Raw genomic sequence first — 24,588 nt, 5'->3', positions numbered from 1 at the left:
AAAATCACACTTAGGCTGGGTTCACACGAGCACATTAACGTCCGTAATGGACGGACGTATTTCGGCCGGAAGTCCCGGACCGAACTCAGTGCAGGAAGTCGGGCTCCTAGCATCGTAGTTATGTACGACGCTAGGAGTCCCTGCCTCTCCGTGGAACTACTGTCCCGTACTGAAAACATGATTACAGTACGGGACAGTTGTCCTGCAGAGAGGCTCCTAGCATCGTACATAACTATGATGCTAGGAGCCCGGCTCCCTGCACTGAGTTCGGTCCGGGACTTCCGGCCGAAATACGTCCGTCCATTACGGACGTTAATGTGCTCGTGTGAACCCAGCCTTATATTTATCAAATGAGTTGCAAAATGACTAGAAAATATAGTCAAGACATTGACAAGGTTAGAAATAATGATTTTTATTTCAAATAATAATTTTCTCCTTCAAACTTTGCTTTCGTCAAAGAATGCTCCATTTGCAGCAATTACAGCATTGCAGACCTTTGGCATTCTAGCTGTTAATTTGCTGAGGTAATCGGGAGAAATTTCACCCCATGCTTCCAGAAGCCCCTCCCACAAGTTGGATTGGCTTGATGGGCACTTCTTGCGTACCATACGGTCAAGTTGCTCCCACAACAGCTCTATGGGGTTGAGATCTGGTGACTGCGCTGGCCACTCCATTACAGATAGAATACCAGCTGCCTGCTTCTTCTCTAAATAGTTCTTGCATAATTTGGAGGTGTGCTTTTGGTCATTGTCCTGTTGTAGGATGAAATTGGCTCCAATCAAGCGCTGTCCACAGGGTATGGCATGGCGTTGCAAAATGGAGTGATAGCCTTCCTTATTCAAAATCCCTTTTACCGTGTACAAATCTCCCACTTTACCAGCACCAAAGCAACCCCAGACCATCACATTACCTCCACCATGCTTGACAGATGGCGTCAGGCACTCTTCCAGCATCTTTTCAGTTGTTCTGCGTCTCACAAATGTTCTTCTGTGTGATCCAAACACCTCAAACTTCGATTCGTCTGTCCATGACACTTTTTTCCAATCTTCCTCTGTCCAATGTCTGTGTGCTTTTGCCCATATTAATCTTTTCCTTTTATTAGCCAGTCTCAGATATGGCTTTTTCTTTGCCACTCTGCCCTGAAGGCCAGCATCCCGGAGTCGCCTCTTCACTGTAGACGTTGACACTGGCGTTTTGCGGGTACTATTTAATGAAGCTGCCAGTTGAGGACCTGTGAGGCGTCTATTTCTCAAACTAGAGACTCTAATGTACTTGTCTTGTTGCTCAGTTGTGCAGCGGGGCCTCCCACTTCTCTTTCTACTCAGGTTAGAGCCTGTTTGTGCTGTCCTCTGAAGGGAGTAGTACACACCGTTGTAGGAAATCTTCAGTTTCTTGGCAATTTCTTGCATGGAATAGCCTTCATTTCTAAGAACAAGAATAGACTGTCGAGTTTCACATGAAAGCTCTCTTTTTCTAGCCATTTTGAGAGTTTAATCGAACCCACAAATGTAAAGCTCCAGATTCTCAACTAGCTCAAAGGAAGGTCAGTTTTATAGCTCCTCTAAACAGCAAAGCTGTTTACAGTGGTGCTAACATAATTGCACAAGGGTTTTCAAGTGTTTTCTAATCATCCATTAGCCTTCTAACACAGTTAGCAAACACAATGTACCATTAGAACACTGGAGTGATGGTTGCTAGAAATGGGCCTCTATACACCTATGCCGATATTGCATTAAAAACCAGACGTTTGCAGCTAGAATAGTCATTTAGCACATTAACAATGTATAGAGTGTATTTCTGATTAATTTAATGTTATCTTCATTAAAAAAAACTGTGCTTTTCTTGCAAAAATAAGGAAATTTCTAAGTGACCCTAAACTTTTGAACGGTAGTATAGGTCCGTGCGAGGCGCGTGAAAATCACGAGCGTTGCACGGACGTATATCACGTTCGTCTGAATAAGCCCTTATACTGCGTTACATCTGTGAATAGCAAAACTTCGAAAATTGCTCTGGTCACTAAGGTTTAAAACACCTTCGGTATTAAGGGGTTAAAAAACAATCAGAGTTGCATTTACCAACCAATGGAGAGGACCTATAGTTAGGTTCACACATCATGGTTGTGGCCCATTTTTTGCTTCCAGAACAGGATGCCACGGATGCCCCCAAAACCTTGTACCTGACACTGATTCCCCCAAAACTGTGTACCGGCCACTGATGCCACCAGTACCGTGTGCCTCTTATAGATCCCCCCCAGTACAATGTGCCTGCCACAGATGCTCTTAAGCCATGATGAGCCACTAATGTCCCAAAGCATTCCTCACCACAGATGCCGGAACGGGCCTACATTGACAGCGTCTTGTGACATGATGAGACATTCCGTGACACCTCAACATCAGTCACCGAAGTGATAATGTCAGTGGGATAGCTTGCCCGAGCATAGTTGGGCACCGTTATCTAATATTATGGAATATCACAACATCATTTGCCGTGATACATCAGTGAAGGACTCATGTAGCTGCCCCACAGACATTAATTCCTGGAGCTATAGTTATTCTGAGGTCTTGGCAATTGCCCAGTAGATTTGGATTGATTATTTGGCTACCCCTGAATTAGAGTTATTAAAGCTAAAAGAGATAAAAATAGCTAATAAAAAAAACTGTTCTCCACTATTTTGGCTTTGGTTTAGTATATAAATTATGGACTTAGGTTACGCAATAAAGGTCTCCTAAAAAACATAGTCTATGCAAGTACATTGCAAATGGTGAAAACCACAGAAAAATTTTGCTGAAAACCGTCACATCTGTACAATTAATCACACCAAAGTTGCCGTTGATATGCAAATGTTTCCATTCATTTCAACAGGAAACCTGTGTAATTTTTCATCACTATGTGCATTAGTTTGTCAAAGACACATTCACTACAGTAACATGACAGGGAATGGCACCCAGGAATAGTATTGGTTAGTGTTAGCCCTGTTCACACAGAGTTTTTTGCTGCTGATTTTGTGGCGGAAACCGCATCGGAATTAGCGCCGTGGGCAAAAAACTTCAAAATCCTGAAGGAATTCTGAGGCAGATTTTTTCTACCTGCAGAAAACTGTGTGAACAGGGCCTTAGAGATTCATGAAGATAATATATGTCCTGTGAGTTTTTTTTTTTTTATTATTTAGGCTATGTTCACACAGAGTTTTTTTGCAGGCAGAAAATTCTGCCTCAAATTTCCATCTGTAATTTTGATGCCGATTTTTATTTGCCTGCACGCCGTTTTCCGCAGCGCTTCTCGCGGTGGTTTTCGCCCGTGGCCATTGAGCGCCGCGGGCAGAAAACACCGCAAAATACGCTTTCTCTGCCTCCCATTGATGTCAATGGGAGGTCAGAGACGTAAACGCCCGAAGATAGGGCATGTCGCTTCTTTTTCCCACGAGACGGTTTTTCCGCTCGCGGGAAAAAATGCCTCAGCCTCCCATTGAAATCAATGGGAGGCATTTTCGGACGTTTTTTGGCGCGTTTTCCGACGCGGTTTCTGCGTCCAAAAACACGTCAAAAACTCTGTGTGAACTGGCCCTTAGAGTTTGCTTATAGAAAGAAATACTGTGAAGTCTGTATGTCAGAATGGATATATCTACAGTATTGTACAGCATTCACTTTTACTTGTAAACTTATATTGTATTGCCTTTTTGTTTGTTTTGCAGAGTATACAAAGTATGAGCTACAGGAGCACAGCAGTTCTTTTACGTTGCTGGAAATGTAGAAAGTTTGTAGCAAACTCTGCGTGTCTCATCAACCATGAAGAATGCACAGAATCTCTGGTCAGTACTGGAGTCTGCATACTGCACTTCTATACTTATGTTCTATGTATAATGTGCCTTTGATTTTTACATTTTCCTCAGGGATTCTTGCAACAAAGACATTTCTGACACCATTATTCTCTGTATCAGTGGGGGTCCCAGAAATCAAACCAGGGCCACACATACCATATATGCACCCGTGCAGCTGAACAGGGGGCGGGCTACGTCTTTAAAAGAATAAGTATCGTGCTCCTTACTGTCTATTAGCAGGCAGGGTCGTAGCTAATGATTTCCACCCATGGTCACACAAGTACTGGTAGATAGGCACTGCTATGAATGTGCTGCTCTATGACTAGCACCCCTCTCGCATTAAATTTGCAGTTGGCAATATAAGGGCCCATTTTCTGTTCTGCACAGGGGCATTGTATTGTCTCTGTCCTCCCTTGAGTCAGACCACCACTGGTCACAAGTCTTAAATGACATTGGTTTCTTATAAGGCCTTATTCACACGAACGTGTGCGTTTTGCGTGCGCAAAAACGCTGCATTTTTTGCGCGTTGCAGTTGCGTGTGTCATCAGTATGTGCTGCGTGGCTGCGTGATTTTCACACATATGCCATGCTTATGACACGCGGTTTTGAAGTTTAGAAAAATAAATGAAGGAAGTGCTTTTATTTTTCTTCATTTCTTTATCTAATGTTGTGCGAATCACAAGTGCTTCCGTGTGCCATGCGCGATTTTCACGCACCCATTGACTTCAAAACGGCCAAGTATAGGACATGTCGTTAGTTTTACGCAGCGTGAAAATCACGGACTGTCTGAACGGCCCCATTCACTAACATAGGCCCGTGCGACACGCGTGATTTTCACGTGCGTATCACGGACATAATACACGTTCGTGTGAATAAGGCCTTAGGGTTGTCTATAAGGGTTTTAATTTCATACAACAAAAATCTACTGCTTGGCTTAATTCAAGGATTACCGGAATTTCAACCATCTAGCCCAATCGGTTCTGGGTTGTCCCAACAACATAAAGATGCTGTGTGCCGTATCCCTATATTTCGTAGGGATTGGGTGGCAATATTTTTGGTCTGTCATAGTTGTCTGCTGTGTAGGCCTAGAATTTCACAAAGGCATAGCAATCCTGGCCAGGTTGTAAGTCATCCCCACATACCCCTCACAAGTGGTCTCTTTTCTGTATTTGGAGGTCCTACATTAATTACTGTATAGATAGAGAACATATATGGCATGATGTTATTATTAAAATCATTCACTTTATGAAACTGATAATACAGCTTCCTGCAGCTTCTGTGTTCACCAATTAGCAGAATACAGGCAATTTTATTGAGGTTTATAGTCTGTTACATTCTGTAGACTTCAGAAGAACAACAGTGCAAACTGACGAAATAATGGCTAGTAAGATAACTCCCTCAAATATTCTTGTAGGTGCACAATCTCATGGACTAGGCACTGTATATGTGAAGATCAGGATTACATACAAAGTGCATTATACTCATTGATAACTTTTCTCGGGACTGTGGACGTACACAGTTTTCCGAGGAGATCTGAGTAGGGTCTGTGAGGGGTTTCAGCACTCAGACTCCCACTCAGTGGCATAACTACCGCTGTAGCAGCCATATCGGCGGCTATGTGGCCCGCCGGCACCACCCCCCATGCCCGGTGACGCCGCTAGCAGCCGCTATGACTGGTAGCGAAGCCACATTCCTTAGGACGCAGATGCTATTGAACACTATGGCAGAGCAGGGAAATATCTCCCTGCTCTGCCATTTACTAGGCTACAGGCCACGTTCGGCCTGCAGCCTATCAGGCGCAGGGTCAGCATCCCTCCTCAGGATCCGTCGGCGTTGATTCTTTGAAACAGCTCCGTTCGTCGCGGGAACGGGGCGTATTAAGTGAATATAATTTTTTTTTTATATTTGTTTGGGGTGGGCGCTATCTACAAGGGGGGCTGCTATATACAACGGGAGGTGGAGGGCGCTATCTACAAGGGTGGGCTGTATGGCACTATCTACAAGGGGCAGGCGGGGGGCACTATCTACAGGGGGGCTGTATGGCACTATCTACAAGGGGGAGGTGGGGACACTATCTACAGGTGGCTGTATGGCACTATCTACAAGGGGGAGGTGGAGGCGATTTCTACAGGAGGGGCGGTATGGCACTATCTACAGGGGGCTGTATGGCACTATGTACAAGAGGGAGGTGGGGGCACTAGCTACAAGGGGGTGCTGTATGGCACTATCTACAAAGGGCAGGTGGGAGACACTATCTACATGGGGGTGCTGTATGGCACTGTCTACAAGGGGCAGGGCTTCACTATTTAAAAGGAGGTGCTGTATGGCACTGTCTACAAGGGGGAGGGGGCACTTTCTACAGGGGGTGGCACTATCTACAGGGCAGATGTATAGCACTTTCTAAGGTGGGGGCTGTATGTCACAATCTACAGGGGGCACTATCTACAAGGGGAGGGGGTCTGTGTGGCACCCAGGGGAGGGGGGGCCCAGTCAAAAGTTTGCTATGGAGCCCAGTCTTTCCTAGTTACGCTCCTGCTCCAACTGATCACAACATCTAACAACCTCTGAGAGGTCAGAATTTTTTTTTAAATGACAGCTACCTTTGACGACTGTCATGACACCTGTAGAGTGGGTTAAGAATGACCACTGTACAGCCCCTTGAACTCAAGTTTGGGTGTCTATACAATTCTGTTTTATCAGCTTGTAAAGTGCTTTTAAAGCTCCTATTTAAGCTTTACATATTCCAGATGTCTTTTTCTATTTTTATTTCAAGTTGATAAATGCCTCCATGCATTTTTATGACGCTGGCAAAGAAAAGAATATGTTCTGGTGCTTGCATAGAACAGAAAATATGCCATGATCCTTGACATTCTGCTAATCTATGTGTCTAGCTGAACTGGAAAGGGCATAGCTTAAGTATTGCCAAGCTACTTCCCCTACTGGGTTCAGTGAGATTCGAGTGTGAGCGCGATAAGCCTCTCATTTATATTGGATTGATAGGAAGAAAGTGAATTACTTTCTTTAAATAAACTTGATCTCACTTCTCCAATGACCTGGATATCATTGCTGATTTTCAGGAAATCCAATGCGTTTGAAAACTCAAATTTGAACTACAGGACTTTGTCAGTGGCAATATGCTAATATATATTTCTTTCCCTTTATGAGCAGGATGGATTTAGGCAATAGAACATGGAACCTATGAGGAAATTAAAGTCCTCACGGTTGCCCCTCCAGGATCATCTGCAATTTACAGTGTAGTCATTTTCTGAATGGACTGAACAGAAGGACAATTTTCAAGATTTTAGCTGGCTCTAAGTTAAAGCTTTATTTTATAGAATAACTCTACATTTAGAAAACATTTGTTATGTCATAGAGACACATCAAAAGTTTGGATCGATGGGGTCCGGGTGCTCCGACTCCCATTTGTAATGTTGGGGTAGGGAGACAGACAGGTGAGCCCTAATCTACACGCCACTCAGTCCCTGCGTACTTGCACGGCCCGTCCTAGGCGATGGCGTACAACTGGGCGACGGACCCTACGCTCAATAAGTACACGACAGACAAACAGACAAGGGTACACAGAAGCTAAGGGAAATGGGGAAGTTGCCCACGGCAACACCGTGAGCAACAAGAGTAGTGAACGAGCCGAGTCAAACAGGAGTGTACGAGGTACCAAAGGCAGAGCAGGAGCGTAGTCAGTAAAGCCAGGGTCAATTTGAAGCAGAGGTCAATAGTACTAGCAGGAACAGCAGAGCCAGGAAACCAGACAGAATCACAGGCAAAGGAAGAGCAGGAAATTAAGGTATAAATAGACCGAGGGCGGGAGCTAGCTCCGTCTAGCCAGGCTGTGATAGGTTCTCCCACTCCTCAGCCTACCAGCCTGAGTGGTAGCAGATTGAGTCACTCTATCAGACCTAGGAGCAGATGCAGACTGATTAACCACGGGCGTTGACACAGAAGCTGTGTCTGGCAGATCCTTTACAGTACCCCCCTTTTATGAGGGGCCACTGAACTTGGCTGGCTTATTTGGGAACCGAAGATGGAACCTCCTGAGAAATACCCCAGCGTGAACATCCCGAGCAGGTACCCAAGTCCTCTCCTCAGGCCCGTATCCTCTCCAATGGACCAGGTACTGGAGGGAGCCTTGGACCATCCTGCTATCCTCAATCTTGGCCACCTCGAATTCTACCCCTTCAGGGGTGAGAACAGGGACCAGAGGTTTCCTCGAGGTAGCCAAGGACGGGGAGCAGCGTTTCAGGAGGGAGGCATGAAACACGTCGTGTATTTGAAAAGACGATGGTAACTCCAGCCGGAAGGAGACAGGGTTAAGGACCTCAATGACCTTGTACGGCCCAATATACCGGGGAGCAAATTCTTTGGACGGAACTTTAAGACGCAAATTTTTTGATGATCCCCGTCCACAAACAAGGGGTTAGCAGAACGTCTTCTATCTGCCTGAGTCTTTTGTATGCTCTGGGACGCCTCTAGGTTCCTCTGAACCTGGGCCCAGACTGTGCACAGTTCCCGATGAACTACATCTACCTCGGGATTGTTGAAATCACCAGGTGAAACGGAGGAGAACCGTGGATTAAACCCAAAATTACAGAAAAAGGGTGAGACCCCTGACGAGTTACTGACCCGGTTATTAAGGGAAAATTCGGCGAGGGGAATGAAGGAGACCCAATCATATTGACAGTCGGAGATAAAACACCTTAAATATTGTTCTAGAGACTGATTAGCCCTCTCAGTTTGGCCATTAGTTTCAGGATGGAAGGCCAAGGAGAAGGATAGATCAATCTCCAACTTTTTACCGAAAGCTCTCCAAAACAATGAAACAAATTGTACCCCTCTGTCAGAAACAATATTGACAGGAACCCCATGGAGACGCAGGATGTGTTTGACGTTTGACAAACGAGGTAGCTAACGTCTTGGCATTGGGTAGTTTCTTGAGGGGCACAAAGTGGCACATCTTACTGAAGCGGTCTACTACAACCCACACCACCGACTTGCCTTGAGATGGAAGCAGATCGGTGATAAAATCCATGGAGATATGGGTCCAAAGTCTCTGGAGAATGGGCAAAAAACATAGTAAGCCCGCTGGTCGGGACCTGGGAGTCTTGGACCTAGCACAAATTTCACAAGCGGCGACGTAGGCCTTAACGTCTTTAGGCAACCCCGGCCACCAATAGTTTCTAGAAATGAGGTGCTTGGTAACCAGGATGCCTGGGTGGCCAGATAGTGCAGAGTCATGATTTTCCCTGAGTACCCTTAGCCGGAATTGCAGGGGAACAAACAGCTTGTTCTCAGGAAGGTTCCCGGGAGCTGAACCTTGATCAGCCGCAAAGTCAGAATCAACAGAGGATATGATTATACCTTGCGGCAAAACACAAGCAGGATCTTCCTCCGAAGGAGGGCTGGCCATGAAGCTACGCGACAGTGCATCAGCTTTAATATTTTTAGACCCAGCCCTATAGGTGACCACAAAGTTGAATCTAGTAAAAAACAACACCCATCGAGCTTGTCTCGGGTTTAGCCTTCGGGCAGATTCTAGGAAAACCAGATTCTTGTGGTCGGTAAGGACCGTTACCTGGTGCCTAGCCCCCTCCAAGAAGTGGCGCCACTCTTCAAATGCCCATTTAATGGCTAAGAGTTCGCGGTTGCCCACGTCAGAGTTACTCTCAGTGGGCGAGAACTTGCTGGAGAAGTAGGCACAGGGACGGAGATGGGTGAGGGACCTGGTATCCTGGGACAAGACAGCACCCACTCCCACCTCGGAGGCGTCAACCTCCACGATGAATGGCTCCATTTGGTTAGGCTGAATCAGCACTGGGGCAGAGATAAAACACTTCTTAAGGATCTCAAAAGCCTGGACCGCCTCCGGAGGCCAGTGGAGGAGATCAGCACATTGCGAGTAAGATCCATAAGAGGCTTAGCGATGACCGAGAAGTTAGCAATAAATCTCCTGTAATAATTAGCAAACCCCAGGAAGCACTGTAACGCCTTCAGGGAGGCAGGTTGGACCCATTCAGCCACAGCCTGAACCTTGGCAGAGTCCATGCGGAATTCATTAGGAGTGAGGATTTGACCCAAAAATTGTATCTCCTGCACCCCAAACGCACATTTTTCGGATTTAGCAAAGAGTTTGTTTTCCCGAAGGACCTGGAGCACCTTCCTGACATGCTAAATGTGGGAGGACCGGTCCTTGGAAAACACAAGTATGTCATCAAGGGACACTACAAGAAATACCCCCAGGTAGTCTCTTAAAATCTCATTTATGAAATTCTGGAAGACCGCGGGAGCATTACACAACCCAAAGGGCATGACGAGGTATTCAAAATGACCTTTGGCCATGTTAAACGCAGTCTTCCACTCATCCCCTTCTCTGATTCGGATAAGGTTATAAGCCCCCCGAAGATCAAACTTAGAGAACCATTGGGCCCCCTGAATCTGATTGAAGAGATCAGGAATCAAAGGAAGGGGATACTGGTTCCTTACAGTGACCTTATTCAAGTTTCGGTAATCGATGCATGGCCTAAAATCACCATCCCTACGAAGAAGAAGCCAGCACCTACCGGAGAAGTAGAGGGGCGGATGTAACCCTTGGCCAGGCTTTCCTGGATATATTCTCTCATGGCCTCACGTTCGGGACAAGAGAGATTAAAAATCCTACCCTTAGGGAGCTTAGCTCCTGGTACCAAATCGATTGCGCAATCGTATTCTATATGAGGAGGTAACACTTCGGAGGCCTTTTTAGAAAAAACATCAGCGAAGTCCTGAATGAACTCAGGTAGAGTGTTCACCTCCTCAGGAAGAGAAATAAAATTAACAGAAAAACAGGACGTCATGCATTCATTACCCCATTTGGTAAGATCCCCAGTATTCCAGTTAAACGTGGGATTATGCAACCAGGGAAGGCCTAAAACCAAATTGGACGATAATCCCTGCATCACCAGTACAGAGCACTGCTCCAAATGAATGGAGCCAACAATGAGTTAAAAAACAGGGGTATGCTGCGTAAAATAACCATTAGCAAGTGGAGTGGAGTCGATACCCACTATCAGGACAGGTTTAGGCAAATCAATCAATGGAATAGCTAGAGACATAGCAAATTCCACAGACATAATATTAGCAGAAGACCCTGAATCCACGAAGGCACTGCCGGTGGCAGACCTACCCTCAAAAGACACCTGAAAGGGAAGCAAGATCTTATTAGGTTTCATATTTACGGGAAATACCTGTGCGCCCAAGCGACCTCCCCGATGGTCACTTAGGCGCGGAAGTTTTCCGGCTGCTTATTCTTACGCCTTGGACAGTTGTTCACTTGATGCTTGTCATCCCCACAGAAGAAGCAGAGACCATTCTTCCTGCGGAGCTCTCTACATTGTTGGGGAGACACGGAGGCCCTGAGTTGCATTGGTTCTTCCGAGATTCCCGTGGAAGAACGAAGCAACGGAACCTCGGGAGCCATCATGGGGGAGCCAGAGGAAAAGGCACAAAAACGTTCAAGTCGTCGTTCCCTGAGACGTCGGTCAAGACGTACCTCTAAAGCCATAACGAAATCTAGAGAGTCAGAAGAGGGATAGCTAACTAATAGGTCTTTCAGGGCGTTCGACAGACCCAATCTAAACTGGCACCTCAAGGCAGGGTCATTCCAGCGAGAAGCTACACACCACTTCCTAAAGTCAGAACAGTACTCCTCAACGGGTCTCTTACCCTGACGTAAGGTCACCAGCTGACTCTCGGCAAATGCAGTCTTGTCAGTCTCGTCATAGATGAGCCCGAGAGCAGAAAAAATAGGTCAACAGAGGAAAGTTCAGGGGCGTCAGGAGCCAAGGAGAAGGCCCATTCTTGGGGGCCGTCCTGGAGCCGGGACATAATTATACCCACTCGCTGGCTCTCAGAACCTGAGGAGTGGGGTCTTAATCGGAAATAGAGCCTACAACTCTCCCGAAAGGAGAAAAAAGTCTTCCGGTCCCCTGAGAACTGGTCAGGCAACTTGATGTGGGGTTCAAGAGGTGAGGTGGAGGGCACTAGGTGGTTAGCATCACGCTGGTTGCACCTCTGAGCCAGGGCTTAGACCTGTAGGGAGAGACCCTGCATTTGCTGAGCCAGGGTCTCAAGGGGGTCCATAGTTTTGTAGGAACCAGGGTAGAAAAGGTACAGTGAAGGAAATAAGTATTTGATCCCTTGCTGATTTTGTAAGTTTGGCCACTGTCAAAGACATGAACAGTCTAGAATTTTTAGGCTAGGTTAATTTTACCAGTGAGAGATAGATTATATATAAAAAAAGAAAGAAAATCACATTTTCAAAATTATATATATTTATTTGCATTGTGCACAGAGAAATAAGTATTTGATCCCCTACCAACCATTAAGAGTTCGGCCTCCTCCAGACCAGTTACACGGTCCAAATCAACTTGGTGCCTGCATTAAAGACAGCTGTCTTAAATGGTCACCTGTATAAAAGACTCCTGTCCACAGACTCAATTAATCAGTCTGACTATAACCTCTACAACATGGGCAAGACCAAAGAGCTTTCTAAGGATGTCAGGGACAAGATCATAGACCTGCCCAAGGCTGGAATGGGCTGCATAACCATAAGTAAGACGCTGGGTGAGAAGGAGACAACTGTTGGTGCAATAGTAAGAAAATGGAAGACATACAAAATGACTGTCAATCGACATCGATCTGGGGCTCCATGCAAAATCTCACCTCGTGGGGTATCCTTGATCCTGAGGAAGGTGAGAGCTCAGCCGAAAACTACACGGGGGGAACTTGTTAATGATCTCAAGGCAGCTGGGGCCACAGTCACAAAGAAAACCATTGGTAACACATTACGCCATAATGGATTAAAATCCTGCAGTGCCCGCAAGGTCCCCCTGCTCAAGAAGGCACATGTACAGGCCCATCTGAAGTTTGCAAATGAACATCTGGATGATTCTGAGAGTGATTGGGAGAAGGTGCTGTGGTCAGATGAGACTAAAATGGAGCTCTTTGGCATTAACTCAACTCGCCGTGTTTGCAGGAAGAGAAATGCTGCCTATGACCCAAAGAACACCGTCCCCACTGTTAAGCATGGAGGTGGAAACATTATGTTTTGGGGGTGTTTCTCTGCTAAGGGCACAGGATTACTTCAATGGGAGAATGGATGGAGCCATGTACCGTCAAATCCTGAGTGACAACCTCCTTCCCTCCATCAGGACATTAAAAATGGCTCGTGGCTGGGTCTTCCAGCACGACAATGACCCGAAACATACAGCCAAGGCAACAAAGGAGTGGCTCAAAAAGAAGCACATTAAGGTCATGGAGTGGCCTAGCCAGTCTCCAGACCTTAATCCCATCGAAAACTTATGGAGGGAGCTGAAGATCCGAGTTGCCAAGCGACAGCCTCGAAATCTTTATGATTTACAGATGATCTGCAAAGAGGAGGGGGCCAAAATTCCATCTAACGTGTGCAAACCTCATCATTAACTACAAAAAACGTCTGACTTCTGTGCTTGCCAACAAGGGTTTTTCCACCAAGTATTAAGTCTTGTTTGCCAAAGGGATCAAATACTTATTTCTCTGTGCACAATGCAAATAAATATATATAATTTTGAAAATGTGATTTTCTTTTTTTTTTTTTTATATAATCTATCTCTCACTGGTAAAATTAACCTAGCCTAAAAATTCTAGACTGTTCATGTCTTTGACAGTGGGCAATCTTGCAAAATCAGCAAGGGATCAAATACTTATTTCCTTCACTGTATATGGGCCTGTGATTGTGTAATGTCGGGGTCGGGAGACAGACAGATGAGCCCTAATCTACCCGCCTCTCAGTCCCTTCCTACTTGCACGGCCCATCCTAGGCGACGGCGTACAACTGGGCGATAGTCCCTACGCTCAATAAGTGCACAACAGACAAGGGTACACAGAAGCTAAGGGAAATGGGGCAGTTCCCGCGGCAAGACCGTGAGCAACAAGAGTAGTGAACGAGCCGAGTCAAACCAGGAGTGTACGAGGTACCAAACGCAGAGCAGGAGTGTAGTCAGTAAAGCCAGGGTCAATTTGAAGCAGTGGTCAATAGTACTAGCAGGAACAGCAGAGCCAAGAAACCAGACAGAATCACAGGCAAAGGAAGAGCAGGAAAAGAAGGTATAAATAGACCGAGGGCGGGAGCTAGCTCCGTCAGGCCAGGCTGTGATAGGTTTTCCCACTCCTCAGCCTACCAGCCTGAGTGGTAGCAGATCGAGTCACTCTATCAGACCTAGGAGCAGATGCAGACTGATTAACCACGAGCGTCGACACAGAAGCTGTGTCTGGCAGATCCTTTACACCATTATTGCTGAAACGATGGTGCGGAAACTCTCATGAGAGCACCCTGCATCTTCGGCCGTGAATGGCACTCCTCATTAGGCTTAAGACGGGCTCATAGACGTTCTATGTGAGCCATCTTCAGTCCGATGAGGAGTGCCGAGCACAGCCGAAAGTGCAGAGTGTTTAACTGAGCACTCCGGCTACTTAGTTTCAGCGATGGTGACCCCACCGATCCAATCTTCTGTAATGTCTGTATGACATATAAAAAGTTTGGTGAAAGTACAGTTACTCTTCAACCCCTTCCGGCTCCAGGACGTTCTATTATGACGTTCGCATAGTTTGCGCTCAGTGACCTAATAGTACGTCCCTGAAATTACCGCCATTCCGCCCTCCCTCCCATCACATTTATGAGCTGTGACAACTGCTGTCACGTACAGCAGTTGTCACAGCTGCTTCCCCAGGGACCGATCGCGGCGGTCCCCGCCGATTAACCCCTTAGAAGCCGCGTTCATCGCGGGCCCCGATGGTCACTATGGCATCCGGAGGCCTAACAATGCCCTCCTGCTATGCCATCTATGGAAGCCTAGTAGGTCCTGACAAAGGCAGAACCCACTATGCTTGCTGACAGTGAGTAGCTGACAGCTCTAATACACTGCACTATGCATGTAGTGCAGTGTATTAGAATAGTGATCATGGACTCCTGCCTTCAAGTCCCCAAGTGGTACAGAAAAAAAAAGTAAAAAAATGTTGTATAGAAATGAAAAAATTAAAGTTTTAAAGTGTAATAAGTAAAAATCCCCCTTTTTCCCCTATCAGTCCTTTATTAATAAAAAAAATTAATAAAAAAAATTAATAAACTATACATAATTGCTATCGCCACGTCCATATTGGCCTGACCAACAAAAGTATTTAGTTATTTATCCTGCGCGGTGAACGCCGTAAAAAAGAATAATAAACCGTACTAGAATCAAATGGAATAAAAAGATCAAAAAGTCTCCAAAAACTGTACTGATAGGAACTACAGCTCGTTATGCAAATAACAAGTCCTCAGACTGCTTTCTTGATGGAAGAACAATCAAGTTATGGCTCTGAGAATATGGCAACACAAAAAGTAAATTATTTTTTTTTTTTAAAACGCCATAAGACATAAAAAAATATATACATATAGTATCGCCGTAATCATATTGACCCGCAAAATAAAGTAAATATGTAATTTATAGCGCACGGTGAACGCTGTAAAAAAGGAATAAAAAACTAGAATTGCTGCTTTTTAGTCACCACGCCTTATAAAAAATACAATAAAAACTGATCAAAAAGTTGCATGCACACCTTGAAAACTACAATGAATTTCTCAAGGGGTCTAGATTCCAAAATGGGGTCACTTTTAAGGGGTTTCCCCTGTGCTAGTACCTAGAAAGCTCTGCAAATGCGACATGGCGCCCAGAAACCAATCCAGCAAAATCTGCATTCCAAATAGCGCTCCTGCCATTCTGAGCCCTGCCGTTTGTCCAATCAGCAGTTTATGACCACATATGGGGTATTGCCGTAATCATGAGAAATTGCTTTACAAATGTTGGGGTGCTTTTGCTCCTTTATTCCTTGTAAAAATAAAAAAATTTCACAATTTGTCAGAAAAATATGTGATTTTCTATTTCACAGCCTAATTCCACAAAATGCAGCAAAAAAAACAAAAACCTGTGGGGTCTAAATGCTCACTATACCCTTCGATATATTCCTTGAGGGGTGTAGTTTGCCAAATGGGGTCACTTTTGGGGGGTTTCCACTGATTTTGCACCACAAGACCTCTTCAAACCTGACATGGTGCCTAAAATATATTCTAATAAAAAGGAGGCCCCAAAATCCACTAGGTGCTCCTATGCTTCTGAGGCCTGTGTTTCAGTCCATTACCACACTACCATCACCTCTACTTTGCTTTAAGTTCCTGTGAAACGCCTAAAGGGTTAAGACATTTTCTATGTACTGTTTTGAATACTTTGAGGGGTCTCGTTTTTAAAATGGGGTGTTTTATGGGGGTTTCTAATATATAGGCCCCGGAAAGCCACTTCAGAACTGAACTGGTACCTAAAAAAAAAAGACTTTTGAAATTTTCTTCAAAATATGAGAAATTGCTGTTTATGTTCTAAGCCTTGTAACGTCCTAGAAAACTAAAAGAATGTTCAAAAAATTATGCCAACATATAGTAGATATATCCGAAATGTGAACTAGTAACTATTTTGTGTGGTATAAGCATCTGCCTTACAAGCAGATACATTTAAATTCAGAAAAATTCAACTTTTTCAAAATCTTCTCTAAATTTGGCTATTTTTCACAAACAAACACTGAATATATCGACCAAATTTTACCACTAACAAAGAAAATACTCTCAGAATCGCAAGGATTAATAAAGGCATTCCAGAGGGCTCTGAGCCTTAAAGGAACAGTGTCATCACAAATTATTTTTTTATATGTTAAAGATGTTAGTGCTTTATTAAAAACGTTTATATTTATTTGTGTGTTTGTGTTTTACTTTTTCTTATTTTTACACTTTTTCTTCCCTATGGGGGCTGCCATTTTTTGTTCCATTTCTGTATGTGTCGATTAACGACACATACAGACATGGAATACGGCAGCCACAGTCCCATAGGGACTGTGAACGGCTCCCGTCCCATTCACTTGTGTGTACGGCGTCTGTGTGGGAACTGCGCATGCGCCGCTCCCACACAGTCCAATTTGAAATTGGCGCCGTCCGGCGCCATTTTCCTCTGGACCGGAAGTCGCGGCCGGACAGTAATATTACTACTTCCGGTCGCGGCTTCCGGACTTGTGCACTTGCACCAGCGGCAGCAGACGGAGCGGACGGGCCGGAGAGAGCCGCGGCGGCAGGAGCAGGTAAGAGATTTAAATGTATGTTCCGTGTTTGTGTGTGTTTACTACTGTATGTAAACCTACTACACTGTGTGTTAGCTCAAAAAATGGCGACACACAGTGTAGGAGGTTACACCGTTCAAACCCCTCGTTTATCCCGGCACTAGCCAGGATAAAGGAGGGGGGGATGCTGAGAGCTCACTAGAGCGAGGGCTTTTCACCCAATGTTGCAATGCTGCAATTTTGGGAATAGCTCCATCTAGTGACCAGAAATGGGTAATATTATAAATTAGAATTAATTTATAATATTTCCTGACTAGTGAAAAAAATAAAAAAAATTTGAACAATGTTTAATCACCCACACACTGCATGTTTAATTTTTTTTTAAAAAACATGTTTTTCTGGCAACACATTGCCTTTAAGGCCCAAACTAGGCTGAGTCTTTAAAGGGACAGTGTCATGATTATTATTTTTTTAATTAATTTATGTGTTTTTATTTAATAAAATATTATATTGACTTTATTTAATTGTTCACACACAAAGTTTTTTTTTTATTAACACTTTCTTACTGTACTGGGGGCTTCCATGTTTTATTTCGTCTGTGTATGTGTCTCTTAACGACACATACACAGATGGAATACGGCAGCTTAGTGCATAGGACACAATGAACGTGAGCCGTTCATTGCATCTGACAGCTGGCTCTATACTGCGCAGGCGCAGTTCAGAGCCACCCAGCAGAGAAGCTGGTTTGTAGGGAGATAGCAAGTGCCATTATGAAGACCGGCTGCACTGCAGGTAAGGTGTGTGTGTCTCTGTCTGTCCCTCTCTCTCTCACACAGACCCCCCGCTATCGTGACCCCCACTCGGGCCCCCCTCACGACGCCCCCCCAAAACCGCTCCCCCTCAGTCTAAATATGTGTGTTTGGTTTATTGGCACATTGCTTTGTGCACATATTTATATTACAGGATATATTGCAATGTGTGTGTTTTTAAGTAGTCATCATACACTATAGCTGGTAACTATTTTGCTTAATTTACTGTTTTATATTTAGCTCTATTTTTATGGCACTCTTTCCTTGATGCTCTGAAAGTATCAGTGTAATTTTACTTTACCACTGTAGTACTGTATGTATATTTAGCAAAAGTCAATTTTTGGGCTACGTGTGAGCTGTCTGTGTGTAACAGAGCTGAGTGTGTGTGTCTGTGTGTAGCAGTGCTGTGTGTGTCTGTGTAGCAGAGCTGAGTGTGTGTGTGTGTCTGTGTGTAGCAGTGCTGTGTGCGTGTGTCTGTGTGTAGCAGAGCTGAGTGTGCCTGTGTAGCAGTGCTGTGTGTGTATGTGTGTAGCAGAGCTGAGTGTGTCTGTGTGTAGCAGTGCTGTGTGTGTCTCTGTACCACAAAAAAGGCCATACTCACTAGGTAGGTAGGTGGGTGGGTAGGTGGGTGGGTGGGTAGGTGGGTGGGTGGGTGGGTGGGTGGGTGGGTGGGTGGAAACCCGTTCCCATCAGGACGCAGACGGGTCAAAGAATGCTGCAGAAGGAGTGTACATTAAATAGTGATAGCCCCTCCCACTAGTCTTGAGGGGAGTGGCGGACTAAGTGCTCAAAGGTGTGTGATAAATGTGTGTCAGTGTAGTGCTAGGGTGTGAATGGATGGTAAAAAATAAATATGTATGTATGAAAGTGTCAGAACTGTGTAATAATGTAATAAAAATAAATAAATAAAATAAATGTGATGAATAGGGGTCAGTGCTGTGAATAGTACATGGGGTGTCAGTACTATGTGTAATACGTGGAGATACGCCATGCCTGACGACCAGCACATTATCCCTCCACGTATTACACATAGTACTGACACCCCATGTACTATTCACAGCACTGACCCCTATTCATCACATTTATTTTATTTATTTATTTTTATTACATTATTACACAGTTCTGACACTTTCATACATACATATTTATTTTTTACCATCCATTCACACCCTAGCACTACACTGACACACATTTATCACACACCTTTGAGCACTTAGTCCGCCACTCCCCTCAAGACTAGTGGGAGGGGCTATCACTATTTAATGTACACTCCTTCTGCAGCATTCTTTGACCCGTCTGCGTCCTGATGGGAACGGGTTTTCACCCACCCACCTACCTAGTGAGTATGGCCTTTTTTGTGGTTTTGATATTTATGTCCCATTTTTTCTGTTTGTGTTTTTAAATTAGGAACGAAAAGTTCTGGTTAGGGACTCGCAAGGCACTGGGGACCCTTGACGTTGGGTTGCGAGCTTTGCGTATTTTGGCCAAAATAACAACTAATACCCCATGTTTCATGGATATTTCTTACTACGTATACTACACTTTTTTTCAGGACGCGGCCGGGTCTTATATGCTGGGAGGGCATGATGTGCTGGCGTTTGGTTTGGAATGCAGAGCAGCCCGCTTTAGCTAACACTAGCGGCGTTACAAATAGGCTGTTATTCGGCAAGATACGCCATGCCTGACGACCAGCACATTATCCCTCCACGTATTACACATAGTACTGACACCCCATGTACTATTCACAGCACTGACCCCTATTCATCACATTTATTTTATTTATTTATTTTTATTACATTATTACACAGTTCTGACACTTTCATACATACATATTTATTTTTTACCATCCATTCACACCCTAGCACTACACTGACACACATTTATCACACACCTTTGAGCACTTAGTCCGCCACTCCCCTCAAGACTAGTGGGAGGGGCTATCACTATTTAATGTACACTCCTTCTGCAGCATTCTTTGACCCGTCTGCGTCCTGATGGGAACGGGTTTTCACCCACCCACCTACCTAGTGAGTATGGCCTTTTTTGTGGTTTTGATATTTATGTCCCATTTTTTCTGTTTGTGTTTTTAAATTAGGAACGAAAAGTTCTGGTTAGGGACTCGCAAGGCACTGGGGACCCTTGACGTTGGGTTGCGAGCTTTGCGTATTTTGGCCAAAATAACAACTAATACCCCATGTTTCATGGATATTTCTTACTACGTATACTACACTTTTTTTCAGGACGCGGCCGGGTCTTATATGCTGGGAGGGCATGATGTGCTGGCGTTTGGTTTGGAATGCAGAGCAGCCCGCTTTAGCTAACACTAGCGGCGTTACAAATAGGCTGTTATTCGGCAAGATACGCCATGCCTGACGACCAGCACATTATCCCTCCACGTATTACACATAGTACTGACACCCCATGTACTATTCACAGCACTGACCCCTATTCATCACATTTATTTTATTTATTTATTTTTATTACATTATTACACAGTTCTGACACTTTCATACATACATATTTATTTTTTACCATCCATTCACACCCTAGCACTACACTGACACACATTTATCACACACCTTTGAGCACTTAGTCCGCCACTCCCCTCAAGACTAGTGGGAGGGGCTATCACTATTTAATGTACACTCCTTCTGCAGCATTCTTTGACCCGTCTGCGTCCTGATGGGAACGGGTTTTCACCCACCCACCTACCTAGTGAGTATGGCCTTTTTTGTGGTTTTGATATTTATGTCCCATTTTTTCTGTTTGTGTTTTTAAATTAGGAACGAAAAGTTCTGGTTAGGGACTCGCAAGGCACTGGGGACCCTTGACGTTGGGTTGCGAGCTTTGCGTATTTTGGCCAAAATAACAACTAATACCCCATGTTTCATGGATATTTCTTACTACGTATACTACACTTTTTTTCAGGACGCGGCCGGGTCTTATATGCTGGGAGGGCATGATGTGCTGGCGTTTGGTTTGGAATGCAGAGCAGCCCGCTTTAGCTAACACTAGCGGCGTTACAAATAGGCTGTTATTCGGCAAGATACGCCATGCCTGACGACCAGCACATTATCCCTCCACGTATTACACATAGTACTGACACCCCATGTACTATTCACAGCACTGACCCCTATTCATCACATTTATTTTATTTATTTATTTTTATTACATTATTACACAGTTCTGACACTTTCATACATACATATTTATTTTTTACCATCCATTCACACCCTAGCACTACACTGACACACATTTATCACACACCTTTGAGCACTTAGTCCGCCACTCCCCTCAAGACTAGTGGGAGGGGCTATCACTATTTAATGTACACTCCTTCTGCAGCATTCTTTGACCCGTCTGCGTCCTGATGGGAACGGGTTTTCACCCACCCACCTACCTAGTGAGTATGGCCTTTTTTGTGGTTTTGATATTTATGTCCCATTTTTTCTGTTTGTGTTTTTAAATTAGGAACGAAAAGTTCTGGTTAGGGACTCGCAAGGCACTGGGGACCCTTGACGTTGGGTTGCGAGCTTTGCGTATTTTGGCCAAAATAACAACTAATACCCCATGTTTCATGGATATTTCTTACTACGTATACTACACTTTTTTTCAGGACGCGGCCGGGTCTTATATGCTGGGAGGGCATGATGTGCTGGCGTTTGGTTTGGAATGCAGAGCAGCCCGCTTTAGCTAACACTAGCGGCGTTACAAATAGGCTGTTATTCGGCAAGATACGCCATGCCTGACGACCAGCACATTATCCCTCCACGTATTACACATAGTACTGACACCCCATGTACTATTCACAGCACTGACCCCTATTCATCACATTTATTTTATTTATTTATTTTTATTACATTATTACACAGTTCTGACACTTTCATACATACATATTTATTTTTTACCATCCATTCACACCCTAGCACTACACTGACACACATTTATCACACACCTTTGAGCACTTAGTCCGCCACTCCCCTCAAGACTAGTGGGAGGGGCTATCACTATTTAATGTACACTCCTTCTGCAGCATTCTTTGACCCGTCTGCGTCCTGATGGGAACGGGTTTTCACCCACCCACCTACCTAGTGAGTATGGCCTTTTTTGTGGTTTTGATATTTATGTCCCATTTTTTCTGTTTGTGTTTTTAAATTAGGAACGAAAAGTTCTGGTTAGGGACTCGCAAGGCACTGGGGACCCTTGACGTTGGGTTGCGAGCTTTGCGTATTTTGGCCAAAATAACAACTAATACCCCATGTTTCATGGATATTTCTTACTACGTATACTACACTTTTTTTCAGGACGCGGCCGGGTCTTATATGCTGGGAGGGCATGATGTGCTGGCGTTTGGTTTGGAATGCAGAGCAGCCCGCTTTAGCTAACACTAGCGGCGTTACAAATAGGCTGTTATTCGGCAAGATACGCCATGCCTGACGACCAGCACATTATCCCTCCACGTATTACACATAGTACTGACACCCCATGTACTATTCACAGCACTGACCCCTATTCATCACATTTATTTTATTTATTTATTTTTATTACATTATTACACAGTTCTGACACTTTCATACATACATATTTATTTTTTACCATCCATTCACACCCTAGCACTACACTGACACACATTTATCACACACCTTTGAGCACTTAGTCCGCCACTCCCCTCAAGACTAGTGGGAGGGGCTATCACTATTTAATGTACACTCCTTCTGCAGCATTCTTTGACCCGTCTGCGTCCTGATGGGAACGGGTTTTCACCCACCCACCTACCTAGTGAGTATGGCCTTTTTTGTGGTTTTGATATTTATGTCCCATTTTTTCTGTTTGTGTTTTTAAATTAGGAACGAAAAGTTCTGGTTAGGGACTCGCAAGGCACTGGGGACCCTTGACGTTGGGTTGCGAGCTTTGCGTATTTTGGCCAAAATAACAACTAATACCCCATGTTTCATGGATATTTCTTACTACGTATACTACACTTTTTTTCAGGACGCGGCCGGGTCTTATATGCTGGGAGGGCATGATGTGCTGGCGTTTGGTTTGGAATGCAGAGCAGCCCGCTTTAGCTAACACTAGCGGCGTTACAAATAGGCTGTTATTCGGCAAGATACGCCATGCCTGACGACCAGCACATTATCCCTCCACGTATTACACATAGTACTGACACCCCATGTACTATTCACAGCACTGACCCCTATTCATCACATTTATTTTATTTATTTATTTTTATTACATTATTACACAGTTCTGACACTTTCATACATACATATTTATTTTTTACCATCCATTCACACCCTAGCACTACACTGACACACATTTATCACACACCTTTGAGCACTTAGTCCGCCACTCCCCTCAAGACTAGTGGGAGGGGCTATCACTATTTAATGTACACTCCTTCTGCAGCATTCTTTGACCCGTCTGCGTCCTGATGGGAACGGGTTTTCACCCACCCACCTACCTAGTGAGTATGGCCTTTTTTGTGGTTTTGATATTTATGTCCCATTTTTTCTGTTTGTGTGTGTCTCTGTGTAGCAGTGCTGTCTGTGTCTGTGTGTAGCAGTGCTGTGTGTGCCTGTGTGTAGACGAGCTGAGTATGTCTGTGTAGCAGAGCTGTGTGTGTGTCTGTGTGTATTAGTGCTGTGTGTGTGTGTCTGTGTGTAGCAGAGCTGAGTGTGTCTGTGTGTAGCAGTGCTGTGTGTGTGTGTGTGTGTGTCTGTGTAGCAGAGCTGAGTGTTTGTGTCTGTGTGTAGCAGAGCTGTGTGTGTCTGTGTGCATCAGTGCTGTGTGTGTCTGTGTGTAGCAGTGCTTTGTGTGTGTAGTGCTGTGTGTTGTTTGTGTGTCTGTGTAGCAGAGCTGAGTGTGTGTGTGTGTGTGTGTGTGTGTGTGTGTGTGTGTGTGTGTGTGTGTGTGTGTGTGTGTGTGTGTGTGTGTGTGTGTGTGTGTGTGTGTGTGTGTGTGTGTGTGTGTGTGTGTGTGTGTGTGTGTGTGTGTGTGTGTGTGTGTGTGTGTGTGTGTGTGTGTGTGTGTGTGTGTGTGTGTGTGTGTGTGTGTGTGTGTGTGTGTGGGGCGCGGAGTGTGTCTGTGTGTAGTAGTGCTGTGTGTGTGTGTGTGTGTGTGTGTGTGTGTGTGTAGCAGAGCTGAGTGTGTGTGGAAAGAAATTGACTAAATATTTCTTTATTTACACAAAGCATTTTTTTAAAATGCGTGTGTAAAAAAAGCAAGTTGTATGTACTAACAGCACACTTTACCAATTATGTAAATATAAAGCGTAATCAAGCGTTTTTGATGCTGTTTTTGGCACGTAAAATGCGCAAAAAAACGTGTCAAATATATGCCATGTGAACCTGTCAACTAAAGTCATTCACTTCACTTTCATCATTCTAAGGGTATGTTCACATGCAGTGTTTTCAGCTGTTTTTCAGGCTGTAAACATCCCGAAAAATGGCTGAAAAATCGGAAGCAGTACGCCTGCAAACATCTGCTCATTGGTTTCAATAGGAAATACAGCATTCTGTTCCGAAGGGGCGTTTTTTTTACGCGGCCGATTTCCAAAAACGGCACGTAAAAAACGCCCGCCAAAAAGAAGTGGATGTCCCTTCTTGGGACGTTTTTGGAGCCATTTTTCATTGACTCTATAGAGAAACGGCCATTAAAAACGTGGCCAAAAACGCGAGTTTGATTAAAAAATGGCTGAAAATTAGGCGCTGTTTTCCATTTGTTTAGTAAGCGTGTGAACATACCCTTAGCCTTTTGGTGCATTCTATAACTTCTGCCAGCTGCCATCTGTACAAT

General features: G+C 44.6%; 1 protein-coding gene across 1 annotated transcript in view; it reads left to right on the top strand.

Annotated features, from left to right (window-relative positions):
- RNF180 (ring finger protein 180) overlaps positions 1-24,588 on the top strand; it is a 61,759-nt gene that overhangs the window by 12,025 nt on the left and 25,146 nt on the right. The window contains exon 3 of the mRNA XM_075847528.1: positions 3,692-3,808. Coding sequence (XP_075703643.1) covers positions 3,692-3,808 — 117 coding nt within the window. The remainder of the gene's footprint in view (positions 1-3,691; positions 3,809-24,588) is intronic.

This window comes from Rhinoderma darwinii, chromosome 1 (assembly GCF_050947455.1).
Source record: "Rhinoderma darwinii isolate aRhiDar2 chromosome 1, aRhiDar2.hap1, whole genome shotgun sequence".
NCBI lineage: Eukaryota > Metazoa > Chordata > Amphibia > Anura > Rhinodermatidae > Rhinoderma > Rhinoderma darwinii.
The sequence above is the reverse complement of the archived record's forward strand: the minus strand, read 5'-3'. Positions and strand labels throughout refer to the sequence as shown.